Source organism: Phytophthora ramorum (assembly GCF_020800215.1).
Source record: "Phytophthora ramorum isolate Pr-102 chromosome Unknown Phyram_PR-102_s0011, whole genome shotgun sequence".
Classification (NCBI taxonomy): domain Eukaryota; phylum Oomycota; class Peronosporomycetes; order Peronosporales; family Peronosporaceae; genus Phytophthora; species Phytophthora ramorum.
This window is the reverse complement of record NW_027150657.1, coordinates 128,487-144,367: the sequence shown is the minus strand read 5'-3', so window position 1 is coordinate 144,367 and position 15,881 is coordinate 128,487. Positions and strand designations below refer to the sequence as shown.

At 57.2% G+C, this 15,881-nt stretch overlaps 10 protein-coding genes across 10 annotated transcripts; 6 read left to right on the top strand and 4 right to left on the bottom strand.

Annotated features, from left to right (window-relative positions):
• Positions 1-43: 43 nt before the first annotated feature.
• KRP23_10838 (uncharacterized protein) lies at positions 44-320 on the top strand (the record flags this gene model as incomplete). The annotated part of the gene is made up of 2 exons (XM_067881324.1): positions 44-49; positions 123-320. The coding sequence occupies 2 exons, from the start codon at positions 44-46 to the stop codon at positions 318-320; spliced, it is 204 nt and encodes a 67-aa protein (XP_067740646.1).
• Positions 321-417: 97 nt separating this feature from the next.
• Positions 418-1,846, bottom strand: KRP23_10837 (Carnosine N-methyltransferase; the record flags this gene model as incomplete). The annotated part of the gene is made up of 5 exons (XM_067881323.1): positions 418-761; positions 831-1,033; positions 1,114-1,251; positions 1,321-1,400; positions 1,490-1,846. 5 exons carry the CDS (start codon positions 1,844-1,846, stop codon positions 418-420), a joined length of 1,122 nt encoding a protein of 373 aa, XP_067740645.1.
• A 175-nt stretch (positions 1,847-2,021) lies between these two features.
• Positions 2,022-2,652, top strand: KRP23_10836 (Sm-like protein LSM5; the record flags this gene model as incomplete). The annotated part of the gene is made up of 5 exons (XM_067881322.1): positions 2,022-2,049; positions 2,150-2,245; positions 2,351-2,378; positions 2,472-2,544; positions 2,620-2,652. The coding sequence occupies 5 exons, from the start codon at positions 2,022-2,024 to the stop codon at positions 2,650-2,652; spliced, it is 258 nt and encodes an 85-aa protein (XP_067740644.1).
• Positions 2,653-2,816: 164 nt separating this feature from the next.
• Positions 2,817-3,155, bottom strand: KRP23_10835 (uncharacterized protein; the record flags this gene model as incomplete). The annotated part of the gene is made up of 1 exon (XM_067881321.1): positions 2,817-3,155. The coding sequence occupies one exon, from the start codon at positions 3,153-3,155 to the stop codon at positions 2,817-2,819; it is 339 nt and encodes a 112-aa protein (XP_067740643.1).
• A 119-nt stretch (positions 3,156-3,274) lies between these two features.
• On the top strand, positions 3,275-4,457 carry KRP23_10834 (uncharacterized protein; the record flags this gene model as incomplete). Its single annotated transcript, XM_067881320.1, has 2 exons — positions 3,275-3,696; positions 3,755-4,457. 2 exons carry the CDS (start codon positions 3,275-3,277, stop codon positions 4,455-4,457), a joined length of 1,125 nt encoding a protein of 374 aa, XP_067740642.1.
• Positions 4,458-6,424: 1,967 nt separating this feature from the next.
• KRP23_10833 (putative prefoldin subunit 6) lies at positions 6,425-7,019 on the top strand (the record flags this gene model as incomplete). The annotated part of the gene is made up of 4 exons (XM_067881319.1): positions 6,425-6,485; positions 6,554-6,749; positions 6,816-6,876; positions 6,948-7,019. The coding sequence occupies 4 exons, from the start codon at positions 6,425-6,427 to the stop codon at positions 7,017-7,019; spliced, it is 390 nt and encodes a 129-aa protein (XP_067740641.1).
• A 111-nt stretch (positions 7,020-7,130) lies between these two features.
• Positions 7,131-8,987, bottom strand: KRP23_10832 (Mitochondrial tRNA methylthiotransferase CDK5RAP1; the record flags this gene model as incomplete). Its single annotated transcript, XM_067881318.1, has 1 exon — positions 7,131-8,987. One exon carries the CDS (start codon positions 8,985-8,987, stop codon positions 7,131-7,133), a length of 1,857 nt encoding a protein of 618 aa, XP_067740640.1.
• Positions 8,988-9,094: 107 nt separating this feature from the next.
• On the top strand, positions 9,095-12,502 carry KRP23_10831 (DNA repair protein RAD5A; the record flags this gene model as incomplete). Its single annotated transcript, XM_067881317.1, has 4 exons — positions 9,095-9,802; positions 9,866-10,255; positions 10,314-10,446; positions 10,527-12,502. The coding sequence occupies 4 exons, from the start codon at positions 9,095-9,097 to the stop codon at positions 12,500-12,502; spliced, it is 3,207 nt and encodes a 1,068-aa protein (XP_067740639.1).
• Positions 12,503-12,619: 117 nt separating this feature from the next.
• Positions 12,620-13,977, top strand: KRP23_10830 (uncharacterized protein; the record flags this gene model as incomplete). Its single annotated transcript, XM_067881316.1, has 2 exons — positions 12,620-13,513; positions 13,621-13,977. The coding sequence occupies 2 exons, from the start codon at positions 12,620-12,622 to the stop codon at positions 13,975-13,977; spliced, it is 1,251 nt and encodes a 416-aa protein (XP_067740638.1).
• Positions 13,978-14,138: 161 nt separating this feature from the next.
• KRP23_10829 (uncharacterized protein) lies at positions 14,139-15,746 on the bottom strand (the record flags this gene model as incomplete). The annotated part of the gene is made up of 1 exon (XM_067881314.1): positions 14,139-15,746. One exon carries the CDS (start codon positions 15,744-15,746, stop codon positions 14,139-14,141), a length of 1,608 nt encoding a protein of 535 aa, XP_067740637.1.
• Between the last annotated feature and the right edge of the window lie 135 nt (positions 15,747-15,881).

Genomic DNA, 15,881 nt, shown 5'->3' with positions numbered 1-15,881 from the left:
CAAGCGCTTCTTGCAAAAGGATCCAGAAAATGGGGGAATTAGTATGAAGGTACGCTGGTGTGGTGCACACAACATACCGATTTCAGCCAATGACAGGACGCCATTGCTGAATTGGATCGAAGATGGAGACGCCGCCGAGAGGAAGGAAGGCGCAGACGCCCGCGTCCAAGCAGCTGCACGCGCGGCTCAAGCGCCAGATGGAGAGCGAGATGGATGTGGAAGGGAACCCCGAGCTGGAGCGCATGGGCGACGAAGTGCCAGTGCACGCGGCCGCCATCAAGCAACTGGCTGACGACTACGACGATGAGGACCTCAATTGACGAGAAGTGACCAAAGTGAACAACAGACTGCTATTTAGAAGAGATACCCACCAATACCAGACACTCAGAACTGCGCTCTGTTCTCCTTTTTGTACCTTTAGACGCGGCCGGTCTCCTTGACGGCGGTGAAGAAGGCGCAGTTGAAGACCGTCTTCATCATACTCTTGACGTTGTTCGTGTACAGACATTCGCGCTGCGACTCCTTCTGGATGCGGAAGTTGTACGAGCTCATGACGTGCTTGATTTCCTCGTACGAGAGCTCCACCGACTGCTCGTAGCGCTCGTCGTCGTCGCCGTCGCTGTTCTGCCAGTGGTAGAGCAGAGGCCCCAGGTTGATCCAGTAGCCGCCAGGTTTGAGTAGACGCTCGAACGCCGCGATGTACTCGATCACGTTCGGCGCTGCGTCGATAAAGAAACACGTGACAATACAGTCCCAGCATTCTGCAAATAACTCATTAGTATCAGGATGTTGTTGCTATCGACAGAACAACAAACAAGCAAGTTGCCTACCTTTGTCGTTCGCGTACGCCTCTAGAAATTCGCCCGCGCACATGGAGAAGTCTGGGGGGATGGCGGTGCCGTTGGTGAGTCCCAGAAGCTCAGCTGGCGATACATCCGGGATTGCTACAGGGCGCAGCAAGTCCGTAATCGTTAGCGCGTTGGACGGATTGTGAATCCACGGGTGAATCTCAAACTCCAGTGGCTGCGAGACCCTGTTGAAAGCAATCACCCAAGTGACGATGAGTACACCCAGCCAACGACATTCAGCCCATTAATGACACGAAAGGCCTACCAGTTGAGGATGAAGTTGCTTGCGAACAGCATTTGATAAGAGAACTCATTGCCCTGGACCGCATAACCCTTGGAGGCGATCTCCAGCGCAAGTCTCCCCAATCCGGCTCCAGGCAGCAGCACACGAGGACGATCCGTCCTGCTCCAAAGCACACGCCCGTCAGCCAAATACCCACACGAGTATACAGATCCTGTGACGAATACGTACGGGTTGTCTGCATTCACCGGCAGGACGCGCCGGAGCTCCTTGATGATGGGAGTGTAGCACATGTCACGCTCCTTTTTGCCCTGCAAGCAGCAATAATAAAAGCCACCTCACCAGTCAGAACACAGCAACACTTAACAGCCAGCAGCACAGTGTCAATGCAGCCACCAACCTCGTCGGACCAGTCACGCACGAACTGGTGCAGCGTGCTCTTGAGCTTGGAGAAGTGGCGCGGGGGGCTCTGCAGCGGCGTCTTGGCCGTTATTACGGGCAGCTCATAAGCCGGTCCGTTCTCCATCTGGGCGTGCACCACGCGCTCGAAGAAGACCTGGTTGTGGTGCGCCGCGTTCACGAAGTGGTGCAGATTGCGGATGGTGGAGGACTGCGGCAGGCGGCGCTGCATCTCGATGGGCATCGACTGCAGATGCTTCTTGCGCCGATAGATCTCGCGCATCATGTAGGACTCGTACTCGCGGAACGACAGCAGCACCGACTTGTAGTGCTCCTGCTCGTCCGGGTCCTGCTCCATCTTGGCTTGGGCTGCAATCGCTCGACACCTGATCTCCCTTTCGATTGGCAAAGTGACTCATTGACTCAAAAGAGATGACGTACAGGTACACCAATGTATGTACCGTTACATCACGGACTTGTGGGAAGAGTTTCCGATACAAACCGCAAGCAGTTGGTCGGCAGAGCAGACGACCATGTCCCAAAGCCGCATCTTGCCGCTTGGTAGGTGCTGCGAGGCGTCCCGGAACTTGTTCTATGTGTAGCGAGGCTGACGGAGGCGTGAGCTGTGTGGTTTGGTGGATCCTTTGCTGCGTGGTCACAGAGCTCATTGACAAATGCATCGGCTCGAAGCTCTGGATCGTCATGAAAGGCGACAAGGAGTTCATCGGCACGCTCCGGGGATTCGACGACTATGTTAGTGAGTGACGGTGACAAGCAGCGATTGTGCTACGTTGGCTATGCCCTCTAATGGGGAGGAAATTTCGACTAGAAGCTAACTATTGATGTTGTTTCTGCCATGCAGACATGGTGCTGGACGACGTCACGGAGTAGTACGTGGCTGCTGTTTCTGCCGGTGATTGCAATATGGAACGACGGCCTATTGTGCTGACGAATGTCGACGTCTTTTGCTGTGTGGCCGACAGTGAGATCACTCCTGAGGGAAAGCGCGAGGTGAAGCTGGACCAGGTTCTGCTCAACGGCAACAACGTCTGCCTGGTATGATGCAGCAACTGTCTGTCAAATGGTACGCTGCTGCTGCCATACCTAACGTGATCTTGACTCTGTCTGCAGCTCGTGCCTGGAGGATTCCCGACCACGACTTAATGCGGAGTCAGCCAGCAGCCAGTTTATTGCAGTACCTGTTTCACAGCAAGACATTGAATGCAACACACAAGCTAAAGCATACGACACACGCGTCTCCATTGTAGCTTCTCTCCGCCCGTGCCATCCTCCCCTACATCTCTCATCTCTATACTTGGTCGCGGTGCTTACTTCTTGGCCTTGGCCGCGTTCTCTGCCTTGACCGCGCGACGGTTGTATAGCGCCAGGTAGCGGTGCTGCTCCTCCATCTCGAGGCTGTCGAAGCCCATGCGCTCCAGCTCGCCCAACGTGGGCTTGGGATCCAGCAGCGTGAAGAGCCACGCCGGGTACTCGGCCTTGTCCTTCAGCTCCGGGTGCGCGCCGTCCTTGAGGATGTTGGTGGGCACCACCTTCGTCAGGTCCACGACTTCCTCTACGGCCGCAGCGCCACCCTTTCCCTTGGCCGCAAACGCGCGCGCGCCCGCCACGAGCGGCGTCACCAGTCTCCGCGTAGTCGCCTGCATCATCTTCGAGTCTCTGTCTGCCACAGACTCAATCAAACACATCAATAACCAACGCGTAAACTACGTTGTAAAAACCACCGTTGGTTATTTACCGGTAAACTCTGTCTCCAGTCACTTTAACGATGGCGGGCAAGCCCAAGAAGCGGAAGGGGTCGCGCTCGTCCAACTCGGGCAGGGCGCAAGCCTTCGCGCAGAACTGCATGAACGACATGCGCTCCAGCCAGGACAAGCGCCAGCATAACCGGCTGCGTATGCGCGTGGTGCAGCTTCAACGTGCCGTGGACCGCAAACTACTGGAGCTACACGCGTTCCCCAAGAACCCGCCGCCGCCCAAGCCCGTTGCGCGCACGGGACCGAAGCCGCCGTCCGAGTGGAAGCTCAAAGGCGCGGCACGACCGGCGGCGCTGTTGGCCAAAATCGCGGCCGGGGAACTGGACGAGTGTGGCAACGAGTTCCCCAAACCCCTCGAGACCTTCGACTTGTACGCGCAGACGCTCCAGGATGGCAACCTGGCGGAGAACGAGCACACTAAGACGTACCTGAGGTACGTACAGAGCTACCTGCCAATGGACATGACTGGAGACTGATTTTTGTGGCTGTAGCATGTTGAAACAGCTTGCAGCGGCCTGTTGCGAGGCTGGAATGGCCGACCGCGGCATCAAGAACTACGAGCTGTGCATGAGCCTGGACAAGACGGACTCGTTCCATTCACGGGAAGGTCTGGCGTGCGCCTTGGTGGACGAAGGACGCGGAGCTGAGGCGCGCAAACTCATTGACGAGCACAAGGATGACGAGTCGGCGGTGCTCGCCTACTGCCAGGTGATCATCGAGTACGTGTCGTGGGAGGTGCTGGAGGAGGAAGGGTCGTCCGAGGAGGTCGTGCAAGAGGCGCTCCGCAAGGCCTTTGCACTGAACCCGTTCATGGCGGTGGTCATCGCGTACCACGAAGCGTTTTTCCAGTCTGTCGAGTACGTTGACGAGATCAAAGACCCGAAGCGCGGGTCCGTCGAGGAAGCATTTGTCTACGTCTCGCAGAACGTTGGCGTGTGGGTGGACACTGTCGGCGCGTATGAGTGGATTGCGAAGGAGCTGCACGAGCTGCCACAGCCGGTTGCTACACAGGAGCACGTGTCCGACGAAATGTACCTCGGCATGTACGAAACGGGCATCGAAATGCACAAGGAGATGCAGGCGGAAGCCGAAGCTGAGGCTGTTGCTGCAGCAGAAGCGGAAGACAGCGATGCTGTTGACGGAGACGAGTTTGGCGACTTCGAGGCGGACGATATTGACGGAGGCGACAACTAGTGCTGTAGCTGGCTCACCAGCATGCAGATAAAGCCTCTCAATCCCACAAAGACTCCGTAATTTATTTGCATTTACTAGCAATTTTGGCTTTCCGATTTACATGCAGCAAAACTCAAGGTGCCGAGCCGAGCTTCGTTCTCAAGTCCGCACGGGTAATGCTTGCGTCGTAGCTGCGCGTTCTTGACGTGGAAAATGCGGATTCAGTGTTGCTGAGTTCAGGTACACAAATAATGGATCTGTTTCCCCGTTGCTGATCTGGCTCAGGGGCGTTCGTGTCTCGAGTCTTTGCTTTTATCAAGCCAGGAAAGTCGGTCTAATCGTTTGGCGTTGATCATGGCAGCGCTGCAACCCCCGGCGTTTTTGAAGGTAATCACCGATACGCGGCAATATCCTCAAGAAGTCGTACTGAAGTGCCAAAAAGACCCCGCCGTCTCAGTCATGCTGAGAGATTTCGTGGTGCTCCTCGTGAACCACTTTTGACGAGTTGTCGCTCTTGTTTTTGTGTCACTTTGTGCTGCTGTAGTTTGCAGCTTCGACAGAGGCTACTCCGTCCCACAAGAAGCCGATGCAAGAGCACCATCACGGGGTCAGCTAGTGCAAGGCTTTCGTGTGGATAATGACATGGCTTCACTTGCTCCACAGGCGCCAGCGATAGTAGATCTGGATGAGACCCGACGCCACGCTATCGCAGAAATGCAGCGCGGATCTGAAGAAGAGGAGTAAGTACAATACATTTTGAAGAATTCAGAGCTGCTAGCAGCACTTTCAGAACCTGATGCAGCGCTTTCACGCATGTCAGCAGTCGCCCTGGGAGCTGCAGCGATTGGCACAAGACCCAGTACTGGGACCCAAGCTTCGGTTGCTGGTGCAGCACAACATGGTGCAAGCTCGCGTCCTAGAGCAATGCGAATTTGTCGTTGAGCTGCTGCCCCAGCAGTAAAATCATACTGGGCCGAGCGACAACAGCACGGTCGGCTTAGGATACTATCACTCTTCAACTTCAACATAGCGACCATCACTTCGGCATCACTCACCGCCATCATACTGTCATTTCTACCGACGGGGTTAAAGTAGTCCATTTGTTGGCAACTTGGTGCGGGATGGACCGATGGCGCTTTTGCACTTGGAGGGCAGCGATTGGAGACGTCGATGCAGATGGCGCAACGCGTTGCAGTGACGCAGATTCGCTTGCAGTGCAAATACACGAGAGAGACAGCGCCTATTACTACCTGGCGCTTGGCTGAGGTGGCTGAGAGCAGAATCTATCTTGCAGCACAACTTTCAGCTGCCTGGGTGGATGCTGGTCGGCTTTGATTGAATCGCCAAAGCGGCGACAGAGTCGAGTCGATTGTGAGTCCTTGCTGCTTTTGCCGATGTCTTTTCGCTGCGCTGTCATGCTCGACCTCATGTAATCACCATCTGTTCATCGCGAGTTATCATCTTCGTTCCGGTGCTGCAGTTTCGAGCTCGATACAGCCAAAGCTACCCAGTGCTGCAGTAGCGCCTCCTCCTCTACGTATGCTGAGGTTGCTGCGCGCGATCTAAAACTTTTGGAGCGATACAGGATCTCGACGCTCGACATCGGTCTTTTCAAGCGCAAACGATTACCTTCGACATCCTGCCGGTGGGAGACTCACTGGGCATGGTGGAGCAGGTATCCATAGGACCCTATGCAAGCAGAAACGTATAGCAAATGTTAGACCTCTGAGCGCGAGCAAAATAATTTTTAGAGAACTTCAACTTCAACATTTATGACCAACACTCCGGCAGCACACCCCAATCGAAAGCCCCGACTGACGATACGCAGCTATCACCGACTCGCAACAATTGCTCTGGCAGCTCAAATCGCTAGCACTTGCTGCAGCGCCCGGTTTAACCGTATGAACTTGGTGCCAATCATCACACCGTCATTTCTCTCTTAGGTACGAACGCATCTGCTCAGTAAATATTGGTGGAAACGCGTGAACATGGCGGAGCTCAAGGATCAGGTCGAGGCGGAGATGACGCGCTACCGGGCGCTGCAGGACGGTGCGTCTCTGGGTCTCAATAGCGTAGACATCATTCACAATTGCTGATCCAGTTCTTGTCGACTACAGAGGTGCAAGTGCTGGCGTCGCAACGCCAGACGTACGCGCAACAGGCCAACGAGAACGGCATGGTGAAGACGGAGCTGGAGCTGCTAGACGACGAGGCCAGAGTCTACAAACTCGTGGGTCCTGTGCTACTTAAGCAGGACGCGGACGAGGCCAAGACCAACGTCAACAAGCGCCTCGAGTTCATCAACAACGAGCTGTGAGGGGTGGCTACAGGCTGTGGGGAAGGCTCTTAGCTGACATTGTGCTGTCTGCTGGCCTACAGGAGCAAGGTGAACACCAAGATCGAGAACAAGGAGAAGGAGGCCATCGGCATCCGTTCCAACGTACGAGAAGCTGTTGGCTGGGCACTGGTGTGGGGAGCTCTTGACGCTAATAAGGGGTGCCTTGTTTGCAGATCTCGAGCATGCAGATGGACATGCAGAAGCGCGCCGCGGAAGCTGCTAAAAGCGCCGTTGCGGCCCAGTAGATGGCAGATATGACTGGAGCTTGAGACAGCATCGAGTTGGAAAATACGTGCTTCTTTTTGCTGCTACAGAAGCTGTTTTGTCCAATTGCAAAAATGTAGTGTGTCTAATACCTATAGCTCCAGAGCCTCGAGTGAGTGCGGTCTGGCGCCGAGCAGCGCTGATGGTACAAGTTTCGCCACCTCTTGCAGAGTAGTTCGTGCCACAGGAGTAGCGTGCAGAGTGTGACGGCCTGCTTCACGAACGCGCACTAGCACGTAGTCACCCGGAGCAGCGCGAATGCTATCCGAGCTGACACTCGGCAGCGGAAGAAACTGCGACGCCAGCTCACCTGCCTGCTTCGTGAAGGCTCGCAGCGAACCTGGCATTTCTTGGTTAGGGAACACACAACGCTTGCTGGTGTCCGTGAGACCTGTGAGTCTCGGGTCTTCGTCCGTGGAGCGGCGGCTCGGACCTTGCACCAGTACGACGTGCAGGCGGTCCGAGTCCTCGACGTGGTTCTTGCACGTGACCACCTCGCTGAAAGTGTCAATGACTTCACGCAGACGACGCAGCTTGTCCTCTTGGGGCACATCGTCATCCATCCGGTGGGCGGCGTGCGTACGGGCTCGAACCGAGTACGCGAACATGAACGCCTGGTCGTAGCACACCTGACGCATCAACGAGATCGTGTCGGCGTGTTCCTCCTCAGTTTCGCCACAGAAACCAGCGATGAAATCAGAGGAGATGGCCACGCCAGGAATACGGGTACGCATGTTGTCCACCAGCGCAAGGTAGGCCTCGCGTGAGTACCCACGCCGCATGCGTTCCAGCAGTGTGGTGCTGCCACTCTGAGCCGGCATGTGGATCTGCTTGCAGATATTCGGGCGCTCGTTCACGAGGTCCAGCACTTCATTCGGGAAGTCCTTCGGGTGAGGCGACGTGAAACGCAGGCGCATTTCCGGGTCTACGCGCGACACTTCGTCCAGCAGGTCAGCGAAGCGGAAGCCTGGCGCATCACGGGAGCGGAACATGTTGCTGAAGCCTGCGGACGAAACGTAGCCACGCCCGTTTTCAGCCGCACCCTCCGACTTCTTGTCGTGATACGAGTTGACATTCTGGCCCAGCAGCACCACCTCCTTCACGCCCTGGTCACTCAGCGCCCGCACCTCGTCGACGATGGAGCTGATAACACGACTACGTTCACGCCCGCGCGTGAACGGGACGATGCAGTATGAGCACATGTTGTTGCACCCACGCATGATGGACACGAACGCCGACGGGCTGTGTGGGTCGGCGCGCACGGGGGCGATGTCGGCATACGTCTCGTCCAGTGAGAGCTGCACGTTGACTGCGGCCTCGCCGCTGCCGTGCACGACACGCAGCAGGTTGGGGATGTCACGGTATGCATCGGGCCCCACCACCACGTCCACCATCTTGTCCGACTCGAGCAGCTTGGTCTTGAGTCTCTCAGCCATGCAGCCCAGCACGCCCACGGTGGGCACCGTCTTCTGCTTCCTGCGCAGGAGCTTGGCTTTCACCTGACGCAGCTGCTCCAGTCGGTTCCATATTTTGGCCTCAGCGTTGTCACGCACGGCGCACGTGTTGATCAGCACCACGTCGGCGGCGTCGGCCGCGGCTGCCGGCGCGTAGCCGCCTTCCAGCAGGATGGCGCGCACGATCTCCGAGTCGGCCGAGTTCATCTGGCAGCCGTACGTCTCGATGAAGAAGGAGCGGCGCGGCGCCATCTCCTCCAGCTCCTGCAGCGACCGCACGTTGCTGGGGAAGTTCATTTCGCTGGGCTCCAGAGCCGCTTCGGCCGTGTGCGCGTGGCCCTGCGACTCGCGCAGGAAGTCGCCCAGCCCCGGGCCGTCGCGCGGCAGACGCGAGCTGTTCACTTGCACCTGTACCTTCGACGCATTCGCGCTGGACTGGAAGCGCGCGGCCGCGCACACGCGCGCAGCTCCTGCTCGGCGACTTGCGGCCAGCATCCTGATGGAAATAGTGACTGGACCAGCAGAATTGAATGTAATAGCCCAAATAGTCCCACTCAAATATTGTGTTCTCATTTTTGGCGGGTAAGACCATTTCGGCAATAATGGCGAGCTGGAGCTGCTCCCGCTGCACGTTCGAGAACGCGGCGCTTGTGCGCCAATGCGCTATGTGCACGACCGCCCGACCCTTTGCAACTTCGTCTCCAGCTGCGAAGAAGACGCAGTCCAAGACGCAGAGCCCATCGCTGCTCTTTAGCGTTGGCAGCTCCGCGGCGCAGGAGCAGCAGCGCGTGCAGAAGAAGCTGCGGCAGCTGCAGGAGCTGGGCATCGACCTGTCGCCCGCTAACTTGATGGCGCTGCTGCAGCGCAATTGCTTCAGTGTCCCAGTAGCCGCCTCCGCGCACTTTGAGCGCCTGGCCACGCAGGACAACGCCGCGCAGAAGGACGAGGAGGTCAATCAAAAGCTGCAACAGGTGCTGGACAAGCTGCAGACCGTGGACCAGCCATTCCGCGTGCTGGGCAAGAGCTCCATGCAGGCCGCAGTGAACCGCCAGGGCGTCGAGCTCCGAACGGGGGATGAACTGCTGCTGCAGGCAGAAAATGCAGGCAAGAAAAGGCTGAGACCAGGACTGTCGAGTTCGACGGCTTCAGGAGGAATTGTGAGGATTGCGACGCTGCAGCACACGCAGATCGGACGACTAGAGAGAAACATGGAGATGCTGCTGCATCCGCTCATGAAGAGCGGGTTGGTGAAGCTGGCAGGCGTCTGTGAAGCGCCACCAGTGTCGTCGCACATGTTCGCGTCCTTTGATGTACGCACTGGATGGTAATTGGTTGTTGGGACAGTTTATTGATTGGTGTATGGGGTTGTGCAGGTGAGCGTGTTTGTCTACGTGAGCGTTAAGGCGTTCGATGTGTTCAAGGAAGGCCATGCGAACTTCCACCTCTCGGATGCACTTTACAGCTTACTGCAGATGGTGAACGGCGCGGAAGCTCCGACTTTGGATGCATTAGCAACTCGCCCAACGGAGGAAGACCCGTCGTCTCAAGTGAACCCGGAGGACTTGGATACCTTGTTCTCGGAGTGCGTTGCAAGCGATCTCGAGAATACGGCAGGTGGCTCGGATGCGGATCCGTCGGAGCATCTCGTGCAGCATCTGAACGCGATCGAGCTGCGAGAGCACCAAAAACAGGCTCTGAGATGGATGCTGTGGCGAGAAGACCAGCTGAAGAACGGCGTGAATGAGCAAGAGAGCCATGACCCGGTAAGTTGTCATGAGTCGCAAATTTGTGTTGCTGCTAACCGTGTTGGTGCCATTTCAGATGTGGGAGGAGCGTCACTTTCGGTCTAGTAGTTCATACTTTGTCAACCCGTTCGAGAAGAGTGCGTCGTTGACTCGACCTGACCCTCCCGCGCCCTGCCTAGGAGGAATTTTGGCGGACGACATGGGAATGGGTAAGTCAGCACGTAGCAAATTCGGCGAACTTTGCCATCGAAAACGAGTGCAGGGCTAACAAACTGCTGTGTACTTGCAGGTAAAACGATGATGATGCTTTCTCTGATCGCATACCAAAAGTACGTCGGGGAAGAAAAGTCTGCAGAAGACTGTGATGACTCACCTCCTCGTGGCAAACGGAGGTTGACGGGCAAGACCTTGGTGGTGTGCCCTTTAAGCTTGCTCCACCAGTGGAAGAATGAAGCGCAACAACGCTTCCTTCCAAACACGCTGAGTGTTCATGTTTACTACGGCGACGATCGTGACACCGGCACTGGCTTGTCGGCGGGGTCGTTCAGCAAGAGTGACTTGGTGCTAACCACGTACGGAGTGCTATCAGCAGAGTTCGGAAAGCATGGCCTCCTCACGACGACCGAATGGAACCGTGTCATTCTTGACGAAGCCCACAGCATCAAGAATAGAGCCACAGGGTACTTCAAGGCGTGCTCCGCTACGAAAGCAACCCATCGTTGGTGTCTGACTGGGACGCCCATCCAGAACACTCTTGATGACATGTTCTCGCTCCTCTGCTTCCTCCAGTACCAGCCATGGTCTCGAGTTGCGTGGTGGAAGAGAGTTATTACCAAGCCGTACGAGGATGGCGATGACGTCAACGCGCTAGGCCGCCTGAAGGCGATTCTCACGCCGATGTTGCTCCGACGCACAAAGCACTCGCGAGACAAGCAGGGCAAGATGATCGTGCAGCTGCCACCAAAGCACGTGGAGTTGGTGAAACTTGAGTTCTCTCCTGACGAACGTGCTTTCTATCAAGCTGTGTACGATAAAAGCAGAGCGGAGTTCAACGGATTCGTGGCAAGTGGCTCGGCGATGACGAGCTACGTGGCCATCTTCGCTCTGTTGCTACGACTCCGACAAGCATGCGACCACCCATTGCTTGCGCTCGGAAAAGATTTCGAGCAGGCACTGAAGCCCGACGACACGAGTGGAGACCCAGGTGCAGCAACTTCCACCCGATCAGCCTTCCAGCCCCAACAAAACGAGAGCTCCGAGGCGTACTATCAACGGATTGCTGCGCAACTGCAAAAGGACATGCAAGCCTGCAACCGCACCCAGCTCCTTGAAAAGGGGGGCTGCTCCGACGATAGAGACAGCAGCTCGTCAGGTGGCTTGACTGCATCTTACATTCAAAGCGTGATAGCTCAGGTCGAAGACGGCTTAGAGTCGCAAGAGTGCCCAATCTGCTTAGACCCACCGCAGCATGCCGTGCTGACCCCATGCGCCCACGTCTTGTGCGACCAGTGCCTGCGCGATAGTCTCGGCAACGACCCTGAGAACGGCTGCCCCGTGTGCCGAACTGTGGTGGACATGGCGAAGGTGTTCAAGCTGCCCCCTCCTGCCGCCTCCAAAGCGCAAGACGACGACAAGAAGGCTGCCAGCTCGCCTAACAGCAGCCACGAGCAGAGAGACAAACTTGCAGGCGACGACGATGGTACGGGCTTCGAAAGTTCCAAGCTGCAGCAGTTGCTCCGCGATCTGAAGACCATCAAGATGGAGAACGCCAACGCGGAGTCTTCCGAGCACAAGCGCAAAGTGGTGGTGTTCTCGCAGTGGACGTCGATGCTGGACATGGTGTCGCAGCTGCTGACTCGCCACGGGTTCTCGCACTGCACGTTCAACGGTGGGCTAACCCAGGAGGCACGCGAGCGCGTGCTGGCCAAGTTCGAGAAGGACCCGAGCGTCGAGGTGCTCGTCATCAGTCTGAAAGCCGGCGGTGTGGGGCTCAACCTTACGTGCGCGTCCGTCGTGATCCTACTCGATCCGTGGTGGAACCCTGGCGTGGAGGACCAGGCCGTGGACCGAGTGCACCGCCTGGGCCAGACCCAGGACGTGATCGTGAAGCGCTACGTGGTGGAAGACACGGTGGAAGACATGATTTTGCAGCTGCAGCAGCGCAAAGAGAAGCTGGCCAAGCATGTGCTAGTCGCTGCCAAGCCGCATGACGAGCGGCGCAGCGAGCGGCTCAACCTGGACGACCTGCGCAGCTTCTTCCGCTGACGTACTTATGGTGAAGACTTTTGTGTACAAAGACTTGTTAGCGATTTGTATTTGATTGATGTATGCGGCGTTCAAACCGTTTGAAAAGTCCCCATTCTGCCACTTAAAGGGCTCAAGATGCTGACGCGGTCGCGCTCCAAGGCGGCCAACCAGCCCGTGTTCATCGACGACAAGTGGAACGACGCGTACATCCAGACCAAGGACGAGCAGATCGACGCGCTGCTGGCGGCTGACGCGTCGCAGCGCGGCTGGGACGACCTGGAGGAGGAGAACTCGGAGGCCAGCGAGGACGAGGACGCCGACGCGTGGCATTCCGACTCGGAGGAGTCCGAGGACGACGAAGCTGACTGGCTGGAGAGGCCGCAAGTGCAACCAACGCTGTCCTTCGCCCAGCGGTGGGTGGCAGGCGGTAGTTTGCTGCAGAACGTGGGCTGGACGCTGGCCGTGCTGGCGGTGGCGCCGCTGCTGCTGTACGCGTCGCTGCCTCGCGCGGATGGGCAACTGTGGCCACTGCAGAGTCTGCGACTGGCCGGCACGCTGAGCAAAGTGCTACTGAACGTAGTGACGCTGGGCGTGGCGGCGCTGGCGCTGTACGGAGCGTCGTGCAGTGTGGGGGTTCTGAGTGTGAACTGGAGACAGGTGCAGGTGGAGCCACCTGTGCAATGTGCGGAGAGACTGCTGCAAGGAGGAAGCGGGGTCGTACAGGCTGTTGTGGAGGCGCTGTCACTGGGCAAGGATCCGACCGCCCCGTTGAGACGGTTGGATGAGGACGTGTGGACCCTTGTGGCGAGTCTCGATGCGCCCGTGGTGCGAGAACTGGCGGCGTTGGTGGCGGGTATGGCGATGACGCTGACCTGTTTCCACCGTGTGTGGGCGAAGACGCTCGTGCTGCTGACTGCTGCGAGCTACGTGGCCTTTAATGTGGCGACGGAGGTCAAGATCCAGCAGCGCGCGGCCGTCGAGATCTTCTCGTTGGACCCCACCTTTGCCTTCGCCAACGAAAGCATTTTCGTAAGTACAGTGTAGTTGCTGCAGTGATAGTCGAGTGTTGTCTCCAAGGGCTAACTGTATTTTTGCATTTTGGATGTGGGCGATCGACGGCATTGAACAAACGGTAGGTCGCAATTGACGGACAGAACCTAGAGGAGGGCGGCTCGGTGGCCTGGGCGCCCTACTGGGGCGGCGTACAGCAGCAGCACGCTCAAGCTTGCCCGAAGCGTTTCCCGCAGCAGCTTAGCAATGGCGGCGTACTTGTAACGTTTGGCCAAGTGAACGAGTACGTGCCGTGCTACCTCAGCGCAAAGGACACAGCCTCTGCGGTCATCGTGGACGGCGAGATCCAGCCCTCTGAGGCCTTCCAGTGCTTTGAAAGCATTCGGCTGCGTGTGAAAGACCAGAAGAGCGTGCCTGGCTGGTCACTGCACCAGAATCAGCAGGACGACGAGCCTTTCTCGGCGGAGAAGCAAGAGTTGTGATCTCTTCCTGTGCACTTGGCGTTGTCTCAAGAGTAGTTATTGCCAGAGTTTCTTTGTGAGCAACTTACGAGGACGACTTGCTTCCAGTTTGTCTGATTTTAAGAATTATGAAGAGCTAGTATACCAAAAGGAAAGAGATTCCTCCGTGTCTTGTGTTTGCTTCAGCGCTTGGACGGACTACTAAGATACCGAGAGGCCACATACACGTGCCTTGAGCGTTGCGCCTTGCGAGGTGTCATCCTAACAGCATCGATGCCTCCGCCTGTCTCCAGCTTTCGCTTCACGATTGGTGCCACCGCTCCTGCGCTACTGCTGTCGTGACCAATTGATCGCCCTGGTAATGAAGGGACTGAAGATAAACTCTTCTGTGTTCGTGTTGTCATGCGCTCCATTACCTGCTTTGCCTTTTCGTACTTGGCACGTAGTCTTGAGTTATCAGCCTCGAGCTGCTTCTGAGAACCGAGCTGTCGTTTTGTAGCGGTAAAATTCACCTTCGTCTGCTCGAGTTTCGTTGTGAGGGTCTCTCGTTCGTTGACCGCCTGCTCTACAAGCGCTTGGAGCTTGGTAGACTCGACGTATTCAACTTGCTCCGATTTAACGTCATTCTCTGCAGGCTGCAGTAGGTGCATCAACTCCACATGAAACGCCTGTATACACGCCACTTCCTGTTTGTAGGCCTCTACTTGACCTTGCAGGACCTTCTCCCGACAACTCCACGTCTCCTCCTGAGCTTGCAGCATTTCCTGGCACTCTGTCGTCAAGCGCTGTTCCGTCTCCCCAACAGCCTGCTTCTTTCTAGCCACCTCCTCCTCTATAGAGTTCTGTTTTTGAACGAGCTCCTGTTCCAGAGCCAGTATCACCTGCTCTTTATCGCTCAGCACGTCGTTGCGTTCCTCCAGCTCCCTCCTCATGCTGTCATTCTCCATCTCAGCCTGCGTGGCTCTCGCCGTACTCTCCACTGCCACCTGCTTCGCCGATTCCAAGTGCACACGCAGCATCGCATGATCCTCCGTGAGCTTCACGAGTCTCTGCTTCACAGCCGCCTCAGCGTCCTTCACGTCCCTCAGCTCTGCGTCGACAGTGGCCGCCTCCTGTTGCCTGGCATGGACCTCTCCTCTCAGCGCCGCCGCGCTCTCCTGCGCCTTCTGAAGCTGGTCCTGCAGCCTCCTCACGTCTTCTCTCGTTGCGCCCTCCTGTTCCTTCATCTGCGTCTCCAGACTCTGCCTCGTCGCCTCGAGCTGGGCCCTTAGTTCGTGCACCTGCAGCTCTCTGCGCTGTGCCTCCGCGGCGCGCGCGTCTCTCTGGTGCTGCGCCTGCTGCTTCTCCTGATCGAGAGCATCCAGCCTGTCCGCGAGCGTCGTCTCCCTGTCACTGGCCGCCTGGAGCTGCTCCTGCAGCGCTTCGCCTCGTTGAGCCGCGTGCTCGAGCCGCCGCTCCGCAGCCTGCTGTGCGTCCTGCGCCAGCCGCGTCTGTTGCTTGCTCAGCTGCCAGAACTCATCCACCCGCATCAGGTCACGTATGGCCTTTTCGTGCTTTGCAGTGAGCAACTGCATCTCCGCCTCGCGCGCCTTAGCGGCTGCCTGCGCTTTGCCCAGGTCCGACTGCAGCACGAAGGCCTCGTCCTCAAGCTCCGCCGCCGTCGCGTCGCCGCCCACACGCTGTTGCAGCCGCCTGCGCAGGTGCGTTACCTCCATTTTGAGGTCCATGATCAGGCGCTCCTTGCGCTCTGCCTCCTGCTGCTGCGAGCGCAGTCCATTGCCGCTCGTCATGTGGCCGGTTTATCTGAATCTGACGCCGATTTGAATTATGAAAAAGGTGTGTACGCTACCCCAAGCAGTAGAGATGGCTACATCCGGTGCAAAGGCAACTTTGACATGTGAGAAAATGTATTTGTTGAATGTACA